We start from the raw sequence: 15,095 nt of genomic DNA, 5'->3' as shown, positions 1-15,095 counted from the left end.
TCTCATAAGTAGTTGTGCATGTCATCCCAATGCTACCCCTCTTCTATAATCAAGATTTGCTCGTGACACATCATCATACACATTGTTCTTGTGCATTTATAGCCATCCTCTTCCATCCATATGCATGCACTGTCTTCCCATCATTTTTGCCCTAATAAGGATAAAGCTCACCTACCTAGCTTGCTCTCTCTCTCTCTCTCTCTCTCTCTCTCTCTCTCTCTCTCTCTCTCTCTCTCTCTCATCTAGTTTAGGCAGAATGGGAGAGGGTGCGGAGTGGTTCAAAGACTAAAGAGAGGCTTTTAAGTTTTGTGGGAGCTAATGATGTGCATGACACTTGCATGAAGCCTTAGGAACAAGTTTTTATGCGCAGATTTCTATGGGGTATTACAATTTGAACATGAGTTTTGTGGATGCTAATATTGTGTACGATACTCATTTCAAGCATTAGTTTATAAGTGGTTTTGTTAGAATTCATGCTTTAGAGGTGTAAAGGTCCCCCTAGTGAGGGATGCAGAACAAATATGAAAGAGAATTGTTGTGATATCATTGGTAACTACCTATGTTGCATGTAAATTGTTACCTTGTGTTATGTACATATATGCCTAAAAAGGACCCTTCAAGTGATTCAGATTAAAGATGATAGATTTTGGCTCAACCTTAAATAGGAGACACCACCACCCCACCCACCCCCCACACCCACACCCGCACCCGCACCAACCCAACCACCCCCAAAAAACACAGAGAGAGAGAGAGAGAGAGAGAGAGAAAGAGAGAGAGAGCTTTCAAAGGACAGAAATCTAAGAAAAAAACTGCAAGGCATTGCTTATTGTCTCTTTCAATTCCTTTTGAAGGCGGCTGAGAGAGTTTCTGACACAGGACAGTGACCCTAATTCTGAAGCTTTTATGCTGCCATCCAAACGATCATCCATGAGCATTGCAGCTTTTGTACTTAGAAACTTTTGGACTGCAACAAATGCAGCATTCCAAGTTACCAGCGCAGGATGAACTCGCATGTCCTGCATTACCAGCGCACAAGCAACTGCATATTTACTTGTCTGGAGTAAACTGGCTATAAAATAGGGAAACACAGTTTCATGCACTATGTGTGATGATGCCGTATCATCTTTTATAAGAGTGGCCATTTCAGCACACACTAGAGAAAATAGAGCTGAGAATCCTGGTTCATCTGCTAGAGTACACAGGTGGCCAGAAGCTAGCACAAGCACTAAGAGACAGCCATCTGGAACACATTTCATATATGTCTGCCTCCTGTATATACTCAGGCCATCCAAAGCATCCCTAGAATTATTTATACTGCTAGTCAGAAACTCTAAAGCCTGACTTTGTGTGTTGGTGTATGGTAGCAGCAAAGCTATCTGCAAAGCCGAGACCGGAGAATCTTTCAAACTAGATATCAGCTCATCACTTTCCTCTTTTTTCAGAAGCACATTTTGATGGTCTGAACTGTCGAGTTGACAAATAATATCAGTTATCAAACCAAATGCTGCCAGCTTCTGGAATGCAACTTTCCAACAGGTGTGAAGAGTATGCACATGCAGTCCAATGTCTTTCATCACAGAGGTATCAGCCTCCACATGAACCTCGTCACCAATGTCATCCCATGCATTGTTCCAATCATCCGCTTGACCCCATCCATCATGTGGATCATCCTCTGGAACATTATTGCTTTGGGCAGTTTCGACGAGGTCTTTTTCAGTGCCATGTTCATACCCAAATGTGTTTGCCCATTCATCCAACAGTCTCAGCAACAAAGTTGCGTGCTCTGGCTGTTCCACCTTATCTGCCACTGAGTAGAAAACAAGAATTGCTGCTTCAACTGACAAGAGATCTTCCCCTTTGACCTTGATTTCTGGCCAAGCAGCTGTTAGAATTTCTGTTGATTTCAAAGCCACTACTGTATGTTGAATACTTGCAAAAGATGAGGTCTTCTCATTAGAGAAGTAGGACACCTCCCATTCAGCCCAAGGCACCATGAAGTTTCTGATACTGGTTTCAAAACTACCATTTGCATCAGTTTGTGTGTTTCCTGAAGTAATAGCTTCAAGAAGCCTTAGCAGGCACACTCTCAGAGGAGCAGGAAAGTCCGGATTTTCAGCCAACCTACACAGTGTTTCCCATACACAAACTCTAACTTCATACAACAATGGGCCAAAAATAGGATGGCCCTTTAGAGAAACACCCAAAGATGAGACAGTCTTAATCAAAATTTCCAGATGATCAGTCCAATCATCAACACAAGCAGTCTTGCAACATGCATCAACTGCAAAGGTCATCATCTGTGAATAAATTTCCCCTATCTCTGAAGTTGACGTGCTATTTAAAGGCAGTTCAAGCTGCCATTCTGGATCCTGATCTCTGTTTCTCCAAAACAGAAGTACTGATTGAAAAGAGCAACCAGATGATATCATGGCTTTGATAAACCCGATCCTCCCATCATTTCCATGCTTCATGTAACTTGCAGCCTTAACAATTACCTGCTGAGCTTCTTTATCTTCAATGAAGTTCTTCTTAACCAAACTCTCAAAGCTTTGGCAAGAGCTTTTAAGGTTTTGTAATGACTGTGCTGCCTGACTTGAAGCGTTGTCACTTGATTCCATATCCAAATCATCTAAAGTATCTTTACAAACCACTATCCAGAAATTAAGCAAGCAGCATAGAGTTGGAGCAGCAATTGTTTCCGAACTTGTCTTGAGGTCATTGCCAAGGATAGCTGAGCACGTATGATACATTAATAGTTGAAATGCTAAGAGTCGATGCTTGATATTCAGAAATTTGATGTATTTTTTGAAAACATGGTATCTTTCTTGAAGAATTTCAATGTCCAATTTTGTATCTTTCACTTCATTCGCATGTGTATTGAAAATCGCTGGATCAGGTCTCTGCAAAACAGTAACAAAAATCAACTTTAACACAGAGAGAGAGAGAGAGAGAGAGAGAGAGAGAGAGAGAGAGAGAGTGTGTGTGTGTGTGTGTGTGTGTGTGTGAATGTGTGCTCTGCTCTCCCACAGTGACTCAGTGAATGTGCGCTCTGGGCTCTCACAGTGATGCAGTGACTGGCGTGCTGCAGTGAGACTGGTATCATGGTGTCAATGAGCTGCAGTGAGACTGAGGTGACTCTAATGTGGTGACTGGCGTGATACAAGTTTCTTGGTGCTTGTCTATCTTTGCAAGCCTGTGAGACTGATGTGATGCAGTGACAGTGACACAGTTTGCAGCCTTAAATTATACTACTGAAATATAGCAGTGAACATTGACATTGTGACCATTCAGAACATGCAGTGTACACATAATGCAGATTTAACCTTGGCTTAAACGGTTAAACTATGAAATAGAGCAGTGAGCAGTGCACACCGTCTTATTGTGACCAGTACTGGAGAAAGCATTGGTAATTGGGGATCACACAAGTACGGTTTGGATCATGGATGGATCCAGGATGCAGCCGGCATCACCAGGAAAACAAGGTGATATCCAGGTGGAGGAGCAATCCTTTCAAACCCCAATGAAGTTGTACTGTAGACGCGTACGTGATGCACCTGTCCCCACAAGCAATCCTTTCAAACCCCAATGAGACTGTACCGTAGATGTGTATGTGATGCACCTGCCCCACGAGTATCACAAAATGCCCCAAAGTTGTGAAAATACTGAGGACAATGTGCAAGGGGGGTCTGGATGACATGAAATCTCTCCTAAAAGCTGATATTAAAGAAATGTATGCATTGATACATGATAAACTACGGTTGGAGATGAAAACACACATGAAAGCATGCATAAGTAAGTGGGAAAAAGGAACATATAGCGAATTAAAGGCTGAATTACAGGCTGAAATGACATATAATAAGGTGAAATTGGATAAAACTTGGAAGAATGAAATGGAAACTTTGAAAAAAATATGCCAATACATACACAAAAAGCATTGCAGGCTGCACCAGAATTGAAAAAAGAGATGGGATGCCTTAAGAAGGACATGCATTCATGGGTAGATATCGTTGAAGGTGCAAGCAAGAAGATAGAAACAATGGAAAATGTCACCAAAGAAAATGCTCAATGGATCGAGGTTGCAAAAAAGAACAAAGGAGGGCATGATGAATCCTACCATAGAAGAGGAAGCAAAACGAAACATTTGAGCACTTTGGATTCGGGTCATGTGATGGCCTGAAAAAGGCACCACACAAGAGGATTCCACAACCTTGAGAGAAAAAATGGAAGTGAAAGAGATCTCCATTCTAGATGCATGGCAGATGGGAGACCCAATGGATAAGAGAGTGCATATCCTCATGCCGAAGTATGAAAATATGGATATGAAAAAAGCTTTCCTAACAAAATGTGGGGCTCTCTAGGGCCTATGATTAGGAGATAAGTCACCCTTCGATGCACTATATGAGGACATTATGCGATATGCTTGCTTAGGAGATACGTTGTTGGTAGGGATTTTTGATGCATGGACCGAGGATAGACAGAATGAATATTTACCCATCTATAGCACTACCATTGTTGTTGCTACGGCCAAGAATGCCTTCACGGATAAGGCTTGCTGTAACAGGTCATATTTCACTAATTGGATAAACTTTCTACAATAAGTGCTTGAATCTCAAGGTCTATAGGACCTAATCATTGGTCTAGGGCCTATGTCAGACCCTATACCGTAATCACATCCATCAATGGTGAGCCCGCAATGCCACAACCAATGTTGAGCTAATGCATGGGTTATTTCTTCATTTCCACTCTCAATTACAGCATTTTCCCCTTGCATCTAAGCGTAGGAGTCATCTCATTGACCACTATGCAGCACAAGGTCGTACTTGACATATCAATCTCGACTTTGAGCTTCAAGAGTTTTCCATTAAAGAGATGATCTAAAAGTCAAGTTGGCCAAATATTGACAATTACTTGCTAAGTTTGCTATTACTAGCTCACCGAAGTCAGATGACGATCAAGTTACATTCTTTTTGAACAAGCTTTCTAAAAGTATCTCCGTTTCATGCAATACATCGCTCTGATTACCAACTTTCTATGAGTTCAAATGTCAATTTTTGCATTAGGCTCTGAGACTACATGATCAAGTCTACAAGAAGTCCTCCCCATGTTCTTATTCAGAGAGGGTTTTGGTTGCCTTTTCTTCGCGAGGGAAAACCGGTGGTGGCAATTTCACAAGATGCAAAGGCAACTTAAAACAAGGGTGACACCCCTTCCTTAGATGGAACCAAAGATACTAAACCCATCTTGCACATACTGCAAGAGATCGAGCCATGGGGACAAGAAGTGTCGTACCAAGGCTCAAGGTCTCCCACCTAAGAAACCATAGTAGACTACTGCAACTGTCTCCACTCTTGTTGGATAGCCCCATTTGCTCATGGCACACTTGCCACTAAACATGTGGCACACAAACAACCTCAACATACCATATCTTTCACTACCCGTGAAGGATTAGTTGATTGGTCTATTGGTTCTTCTCCCATAGAATTATTTGCCTTCATTCCACGATCTTCCCCTACACCTCCATCTAGGATCCCTTCCCCACCTCGTCATGTATTTTATTAGCAGAGACCTGCTGATGAAAGAATATGATGGTGGCCATATCCTTAGGCTAGCATCTCTCCAAGTACATTAGGATACTCTAGGCTAGTATCCTTTAGACATCTTAGTTCCTTAGGCTTATGCGTCGAACCCATAGGTTCCTTTGTCCTTAGATTTTTCTTCTTTTGTCTTCTAGCTACATTCACTCATACGCACACTCATTGCACATCTTTCGTTTAGCTTTACTTTACTTTTTTGTTTTTGTCTTGAAGTCTCTCACTACTACCCTCTGTTATATAGATTCTAATATCTCTTGCAAGATTGTGTATTTCAGTGAAGGCTAACATGTAGATTTGCATTCGTCCTTTCGGATGGAGACATGGGATACACATTGTTCCTTTGTGGTTTCATCTTCCTAGGAGATTTACTTTTCTACCAAAATGGAAGCTTCCCCTCCTGAGGTAGATCATGCAACATCTCTCTCGATGCAATCATGGTGGTGACTTCTACCTTGCTCTTCCAGTTGGGGTGCTTCATATTCATCCTCATCTTCATCTTCATCTATCATCATGGTTCTCAGCACCATACAAAGGCCAATATTTAGCACCTCTTCCTTGTTCAACCTCGACATCCAGGGTCGAGAGGGGGTTCCTCCCCTTTCTTAGTATTCTTAAACAAACCCTAATTTGCAGCACAAATTAGGGTTTAGCAGTAGCCTCAGGAAGTGTGCTAGAAATTGGAAGCTCCAAGACCTGGATTTAACAGGGCTGATGCTGTTTTCAGTCAAATTCAAGTGGAGGGATCAGCAAATCAATGAAATTGGGGCATTTTTCATCTCCATCAAAATACTGAAAGAGATTGGAAAAATCCCATTGTATATCAACTTCTTTTTCAATTAAGTGAAAGAAATACCGAAAGGGGCACCAGTTTTGGGGCCAACAAGGTACCCATTGTCCAAGATTGTGAGTTAATTTGCATTTCTTAGTTTTATAATAAATGTTGCTGCTATAACTAAGTTGTAATCAAGGAATTACCACCCACCCATGGAAGGAAGGCTAGTTTTATGGATCATGAGTTGTTTTCACTAGTCATTCTTTACAACCACATCATTATATTATTTCACCCCTTTCCCTTGTCATCGATACCCACAAGTGCTTGGGATAGCTTATCTGTTTTGTGATGTGTTGGATCTATCCATCCCTTTTTCTTCTTCCCTTGAGGCATAGTTACTTGATAGGCCATAAACCATATCTTCAGAAAAAAAAGGTTCAAGGTGGTTCCATCCCCCTTTTCAAGTCTTCGTAGGCCACTAGGCAACTGACGAGCACCCTTTGTTAGATGCCTTGGTCTCTTTGGGATGATCACTTGGGTTGGCTTAGTAATATAACCATAATCTCTATAGTCTTTGTAGGCCATTGGGCAACAAACATGCACCCTCTATCTGATACCCTCGTTGCTTGGGATGGGACACCTTGGGGTCAAAATAGACTTAAGCTTTCTTCCAGCCCCTTCTTGGTTCCAATTTTGGGCCCGAGAGGGGTTGTTGAGCTAAACTGCATTACAAACTGATTAGCTCTTTAAAACAGCCCCAAAACATGCATATTACCAAAAGTTTCATTAACAGTTTGAGTTTTGGAGGTTCTTACAGCTGTGTTTGATGTTCTGATCAAGCACCGGCAATCCACATTGACATTGCAGCAATCTGTCCTACCTTTGCTGCCCCTAGGTGCCAGGCAACAAGCTCTTCTTCTTTCCTCATGCTCCAAATAGACTCCACAACAGTCTTCAGCCACTATTCAGCCATTTCCAGCTGCCACCGTGATCACACAGGTGCTGGGAACTACTGCGTTTTGCTGCTGTCCTAGTTGCCATATCGCCACTGCTTGGAGGTCTTCGTTAGCTCTTACACTCCTATAGGCTGTGTTTTGTTGCTTGCCCCTCTCCTATAGCCCAGGCTTGTGGATTGCAGCACTCAGGATCTGTCTCTAGTGGACGTCACTCTCTAACATCATTCACTGCTCTACCCTTCAGCATTCTATATACACTTCCATTCATCTACAACATTGATTAATTCACTTCAGAGTTCTCTTCTCTCTTTGTTTGTGTTTGTGTTTGTGTTTTTGAGTTTTGAGTTTTGAGTTTAGGGTTTGTGTTTATTGTGTTACTATTTAAGTTCTTGTGTTTTAGTCATGGTCATACATTCTCTATTTTCTTTGCACAGCACATGCTGCCCTTTATCCAAGGTAATCTACCAACCTCTTGCACTACAAAGGTGTTTGCAAGGAGAAACATTCCCCTAGGATCCAACCTCCATACAAGACAAGGAACTAGCTATACACATGATATGCAAACATAAAATGTGAAACCAGCCTTCCTTCAGCAAGGGTGGTAATGATCTGATGATTATACACTAATTATGGTAGGAAATAAAACTCAAATAAACCAAAATCTAAATTTTACCACTTAATCTCCTCTTGCACTACAAAGGTGTTTGCAAGGAGAACATTCCCCTAGGATCCAACCTCCATACAAGACAAGGAACAAGCTATACACATGATATGCAAACATAAAATGTGAAACCAGGCTTCCTACAGCAAGGGTGGTAATGATCTGATGATTATACACTAACCATGGTAGGAAATAAAACTCAAATAAACCAAAATCTAAATTTTACCACTTAATCTTGGACAATGGACACCCTATTGGCCCCAAAGCTAGTGCCCTTTGCGGTATTTCTTTATCTTGTATTGCTAAAGGTTGAAGTACACTAAGATCTAGCCTAATCTACTTCAATCTAAAATGCATCTTGCTGTCCATAGCAACCAACAAGCCTTCAAACCAATTTGCCCACCTTCTATGACTGAAAATTAGGGTTTACAACAACAAATGCTCTCTTGTCCACCTTCTACGGCTGAAATCAGCTGTAAATGGCTGAGATCTGTTAAGGGATTGCTTGTGCAGGAGAGAGAAAGCTAAGGAGAGAATTTCCAATATCTGTTTTAAGAAAGTGTTAGAACCAGCTGCTGTCTGCTGTGAAACAGCATTAAATGCTGTTGCCCAGCAGCCTAGAGGCCTCGGATGGATGTCACCTAACCCACATGGAATCTCTAGCTGTCGCCCTCCCTGTTGAAACTGTTGGCTGCAGTAGGAGCCTTTCTGACTGGCTGGAAATGGCTAAAACCTGCTGGTACCTGTCGGACAGCACTCTCTCCTTCTCTCTCAATCTCCACGATCCACTGAATGGCTCAAATGACCCTCTACCAGCCTCTAATAGTCTTTAATTCACTTCCATGGAAATTTTTGACAAGTGGCAACCTATTTTACCACTTGGCACCCTTCCAAATGAATTATTCAGCCATTTAAATTAATTTTCAGAATTAGCTATTCTGAAAATTAATTTCAACCCTTGTCCCTACCCAGAAAATTAAATGTGCCCATCCACAATTAAATTGGCTAGGCCATTGTGACCCCCAAGTGATCATGTGCATTATTTTACCGTGAACTAGCACTAATTTATTAATTAATGCCTAGTTTCTAGTGTCACTACTGACACTTATTGGTTAAGTAAAAGGGCTAGGCCAAAACTGACACCAAGCACCACCTAGTACTTGTTTAGTGTAACTTATTATAACTTTGGCCTTTGACACTCGTTGATCTCTTGGGGTCCTTGGCCTATCATTGTGACTTAATTGACTTGCACAACACATGTACCACACATTTGCAAATTAAACAAACCATAAAAAATTCATGTCCTTGTGACAAACTTCCTGCTTAAAATCCTTGCAATCACCCTCAATCGACTACAATTTGTCAAAAGCATCCATTGCCACTACTAGAAATACATGTTGGTATCATAGTCAAACTGTGAGGGACAGATGGAAGCTCTTAGCTGAGAGTTCATAGTTGATAGTAGAGAGTAAGAGAGTAAAGACACAACACGACTCCCAATGCAATTATCAAGAGTGGAATGAAAATACAAAGTACAACCCTTAAACCTTAGGGTTGTTAATATGCGTTCACACACAAAAGGTGTAAAACACGATAAGTGACCGAACTATGTGACATAAGTGCATAAAATAGAAGATAATGTAACTAAGGGAAAAAACCTCTCATAAGGAGAGTAAAAGGTATCCTAGTGTCCTATTATGGATCACCGATACTCCTCTATGAGCGTAGGCCTAAGTTAAATCCAACAAACCCCCTTGGAGTGAAAAGTAATCAGCATACAAGGATCATCCACCAAAGGAGATCAAATTTAAAGCATTGCTAAATGCTTCAAATTTGTCGCAAGAAAGAGCTTTGTTGAAGATGTATGCGACATTACTAGTGGTAGGATAATAGACAAGGCCGATATCTCCTGCATGTAGCCTCTCTCTAACAAAGTGATAGTGGATCTCTATGCATAAAACACTGGGTTCCATGCCATTGCAATGGCACTTTGACTGTCAGTAAATAAAGTAGGCTCTGTGACAGATATATCTAGATAAGCCAACAAACGTTTGAGCCATACATATTCAACTCTGGTAGTGAAAGCTGCCTTGTATCAGCTTCACAAGACGATGTGGCAACAATGGATTGTTTTTTGCTAAGCCAAGAAATGCAAAATGAGCCAAGAAAAAAACACTTTTCACTTGTAGAGTGACGTGAATCAAAATCACCAGGCCAATTTGAATCACTGTAAGCATGTAATTGCAACAGTCCCCTCTTGGCATAAAGCAATCCAAGAGTCCTAGTACCCTGCAAGTAATGAAAAGCATGCTTCACAACTTGCCAATGTGACATGAGTGGGTTGTGCATATATTTGCTTAGGGCTGAAACTGCAAACTTAATATCTAACCTTGTGTTGCATAAATAAATGAGACATCCAACTGCTGGAGCATATGTTTGGATGTCAAACAAATCATTGTCATCGTGCAAAGACACCTTGAGTCTAGTCTCCATCGGTGTGCTAATTGGCTTGCAATCATGGAAGCCAAACCTCTCAAAGAGTTTACTGATATATCTGGACTGTGACAATCCAATGTCTCTAGTATCATGTATGAATTGAATGCCCAAATAGTAATGCAAAGGCCCCAAATTTGACATTTCAAAAGTTTGTTGCAAAGTTTTATTGAATGTTGAAATTTGATCAGCATGTGTCCCTGTGAGCAGAAAATCATCTACATAAAGACATATAGCCAACAAGGATCCCCCCTCTTTGCATACATAAAGAGTAGAATCTAATGAACTATTAATGAACCCTTGGCTAGGTTAAAAAGATCCCCTCTCTAATGAGTTGCTATACATGCACTTCTTGAAGTTCCCCATGTAAAAATGCAATAATATCAAACTGATGGACAGTCCACCAACCACGATGGGCAGCCATAGAAACTATACACCGAATGGTGGTCATACAAGATATAGGAGCAAATGTCTCCTCATAATCAATGCCCTTCTTTTGCATGTAGCCTTCTGCCACAAGCTTGGTTTTATACTTATCAATGGATCCATCTGCTTTTCTTTTCAACTTATAGACCCCTTTTGTGCCAATGGCTTTATTTCCAACAGGCAATGTCACTCAATCCCATGTTTGATTCTTTATGATAGAATCAAATTCAACTTGCATTGCTGCCATTCAATGCACACTCTATAGTGTATCCTCAAAACAATTAGACTCCTCATCATCAAGTGTGTGTATGCTACCATAATAAATTCCATTGTATTGGCATGATCATATAGATGGGCTTGTCTTCTAATACGACCTATTTTTCATAGTTTGCAAGTACCATCCAAGCTTCTGCCTAGCTTCTTGATTATATACAAGCTCCTACTGAATCTCAAACTCAACATCTTGGTGAATATTCAGCTCAGCCATAGGCTGAATTTCTGAATTGCTCAATGGAGCAATTGGTTGAAAATTGTGTTCATTTATTGAAACTCCAACTGTATCACCAAAAGAAATCAATAGCAGCCCTTCAAACACATCATTTGCAGCCTGATATGTATCAAAACCAGCAAGGGATAATTTTGATTTTTCATAAAAAATCACATCCCTACTGACAAAAACTTTCTTGGAAACAAGATCATACAATCTATATTCTTTGCTCTCACTATTGTATCCTACAAAAATGCATTTGACAGCCTTGTTGTCCAACAACTTTCTTAGTACTTTGGCAATACGAGTATACGCAATACACCCAAAAGTACGAAAGTGGCCAACTGAAGGTTTCCGGTTGTTCCAAGCCTCAAAAGGTGTAACATTTTTTAATGCCTTGGTAGGGCACCTGTTCAAAACGTGACAAGCACACATAACTACTTTCATCCAAAAGCCATGTGGCAAATTCTTAGCTTTCAACATACATTTGGCCATCTCCATGAGTGATCGATTCTTCCTTTTTGCAACTCCATTCTGATGTGGAGTATATGCAATAGTATATTGATGGACAATGCCTTTCTACTTCAAAAAATTATTCAACAAGAAAGACATGTATTCCCCCCCTCGGTCTGAACAGAGAGTCTTAATCTTGCAGCCAGATTGATTTTCAGCGAGTGCAATAAAAGCCAAAAATACATTATACACCTTTTACTTTTTCACCAATGAGTAGACCCAACAAAAATCAATAAAGTCATCAATGGAGGTGATGAAATAATAGCATCCACCTAATGACTTTGTTTGCATAGGTCCACATATATTCGAATGCACAATTTGTAATTTGGTTGTTGTCTTAAAAGCAACATCACGAGGAAATAAGAACTGATGCATTTTCAGCAAGTGCAACAAAAGCCAAAAATGCATCATACACCTTTTACTTTTTCACCAATGAGTAGACCCAATAAAAATCAGTAAAGTCATCAATGAAGATGACGAGATAATAGCATCCACATAATGACTTTGTTTCCATAGGTCCACATATATTCAAATGCACAATTTGTAATTTGGTTGTTGCCTTAAAAGCAACATCACGAGGAAATAAGAATTGATGCATTTTTCTCAAAATGGATCTCTCACAAATATGCTCAGGAGGTCTCTCCAAAAGAGGTGAGCTATCTAGCATCTTAGTACACTACATAAGCATCAAACTGTCATAGTTGAGATGCCCCATGCGAGCATGCCATAACTCTACCTGTGACATAGTAGAAGTAAGAGTAGATACTAAATAGACTGATTGATTAATCGAATAGGCATCTAACTCATAGAGTCCATGACATAATGTGCCCGTCAATACCAAAGTCAAGAATTCTTTATCGTTGACTATGCATTTGTCACCATAAAATGTGACCTGCATACCACACTTTGCTAAAGAAGAAACGAATAACAAATTCTTCTTTATTCCCGGCATATATAATGCATCTTGTAAATGGGGAGTAGAGCCATCAATGGATTTCAAGACAATCTCCCCAACACCTCTAACAGGGTAAGATACATTGTTGGCACATTGCACAGACTCGCCAAGAGGAGTTGCAATAACAGAGGAAAACAGATCCCTGAGAGATGCAATGTGCTTAGAAGCATCACTGTCAAAGAACCAAGTGCTAGCATTCTCAGTAGAGCAAATGCTCTATCAGCCCAAGAAGAGTCATAATTGCAAGTGAAAAAATAGTAGTCACAGTCTACAATAAAAGACGCGGACTTTGAAGTAGTAGAAGGTGCATCTGTTAGAGAGGATCACAGCCAGGCAGGTACAGCCAGGCAGGTGCAGTCCAGTCGGACTGCTGCAGTCGGACCTGCAGCAGTCGGACTGCCACGTGGCAGTCCGACTGCCTGCAGCCATTTTATTCCTGGCTGCACCCTATTTTGGCGCCCCGTTCTAGGTGATTTTTCGCCTATTTATTGCTGACGTTTTCAGCAGTCTGGACACTATTCTCTGTCGCAGATTACAGACCGGTGCCGTGCAGATCTCTGTCTCTGTTCACAGATTTCAGACAGCAGACAGTGCAGACTGCAGCAGACTTCGAGGTGGACAGCAGGTCGCATCGTCGAGGTGGAGACACGCAGTCCAGCGCACTGCGCCCATGTATATCTTTGTATTCAGCATTCTTTATACAGCAGATCTTCAGTGTACACTGTCTCTTTCTCTCCCTTCTCTCTCTGCGTTCTCTCTCTCTCAGTCCTACGCTTCCGCACCGCTGCACTCTGACATGGTATCAGAGCAGTGTTTGAGGGCTGACTGAGCGCAGAATCAACTTGAAGAGGAGTTTCCATCGCGACATAAATTTGCGTTTTTTGCGTTTAAGGGCAGACAGGAGGGCTGCGCCTTGGAACAAGGCTGAAACGAGTGTGGGCGCACAGGAAAGAAGTACAGGTGGTGGATTTGCTGCTGTTTACTGCTGTTTGACGCGGAGAAAGTTTGAGTTTTCAACCTAAAAGTGCAGGTTTTGCTTTTTCATCGCCTCAGGCGGGTGAAGAAGCTTCGGGACGCGGAAGAGCCTTAGCAGGCTGAGTTTACCCAGTCAGAGGGGGCTGCTTTTGCGTTTGAGAAGGCATTGCAGGTGAAGATGTCTACAGAGATGGACTTGGAGTTCCAGGAGATTATGGACCGGAAGGTGCCTGTCCTACCGGCTCTTCCTACAGATCAGAAGCTCGACGGCGACAACTACCGCATTTGGCGCGTTATGATGTTGGCCATTCTGGAGTCCTATGATTTGGCGGAGTTGGTACAGGAAGATATTGACCGGCCTTCGGTAAGAGATGAGTCCAAACTCTCTTCCGATGCTCGTGCGGAGTTGGCCAGGGCCCAGTCTCATTGGGACAAACTGAATGCCAGGATTCGATCCTTTCTCTTTCTATCATGCACTACAGCCGTGATCGCTCACATCGAGCACTTGACGGTGGCTCGTGAGATATGGCTGGAGCTTGATCAAATGTACAATCGGATGACCCTGATGAAGAGGGTTTCTTTGGAGGTACAGATGCGGACCTTGTCCGTCAATAAGTCTTCTTCGCTAAGGGAACACATTAACAAGCTAAGGCAGCTACAGATGCAGGTTCAGAATGCGGGGAAGCCGATCTCCTCCGAAGACATGGCGATCACACTATTGTCCCAGTTGCCGCCACGATTCGGTACATTTTACTCTGCCCTTATTGCTTCGGGGCGAGAGTCTACTCTTCGGTGGGAAGAGTTGGTTCCTATGGTCTTGGACCAAGAGGAACAGTTAAAGGGACAGAATGCTTCCAAGACGGAGGCGTTGACAGGTCAAGCCTCTCAGAAGAAGGGGAAGGACCAAAAGAAGAAGAAGGGGGATAACAAGTCCAAGAAGGACAAGGAGAAGGACAAGGACAAAGTCTCCACATGCCATATTTGTGGAAAGACTGGCCATTGGAAGAAGGATTGCCCTGACAAAGACTCGAAGGACACCAAGAAGAAGGACACCAAGGATTCTAGAGCGGTGGCTGCACCCTCATCAGCTGCATTTCTACACTTAGTTGTCATTGAGGACGCTTCACCGAATGCTTCTGACGCTGCGATGGCGGCTCCCCAATCTCGAGAGTGGATTATTGATAGTGGTGCCTCACGGCACATGACTCCTTCATCAGATGGTGTTGCCCAGCTGCGACCTTCGCGTGGACAGGTTCTCATTGG

The 15,095-nt window shown here is 42.0% G+C and overlaps 1 protein-coding gene across 1 annotated transcript in view; it reads right to left on the bottom strand.

The window, feature by feature from the left end:
* Positions 1-751: 751 nt before the first annotated feature.
* LOC148011942 (neuroblastoma-amplified sequence protein) overlaps positions 752-15,095 on the bottom strand; it is a 111,328-nt gene continuing 96,984 nt past the window's right edge. The window contains exon 11 of the mRNA XM_087669869.1: positions 752-2,900. Coding sequence (XP_087525995.1) covers positions 798-2,900 — 2,103 coding nt within the window. The 3' untranslated portion in view covers positions 752-797. The remainder of the gene's footprint in view (positions 2,901-15,095) is intronic.

Source organism: Lygodium microphyllum, chromosome 28, assembly GCF_053477565.2.
Source record: "Lygodium microphyllum isolate KBCC chromosome 28, Lygodium_microphyllum_v1.1.10, whole genome shotgun sequence".
NCBI classification, from domain to species: domain Eukaryota; kingdom Viridiplantae; phylum Streptophyta; class Polypodiopsida; order Schizaeales; family Lygodiaceae; genus Lygodium; species Lygodium microphyllum.
The sequence above is the reverse complement of the archived record's forward strand: the minus strand, read 5'-3'. Positions and strand labels throughout refer to the sequence as shown.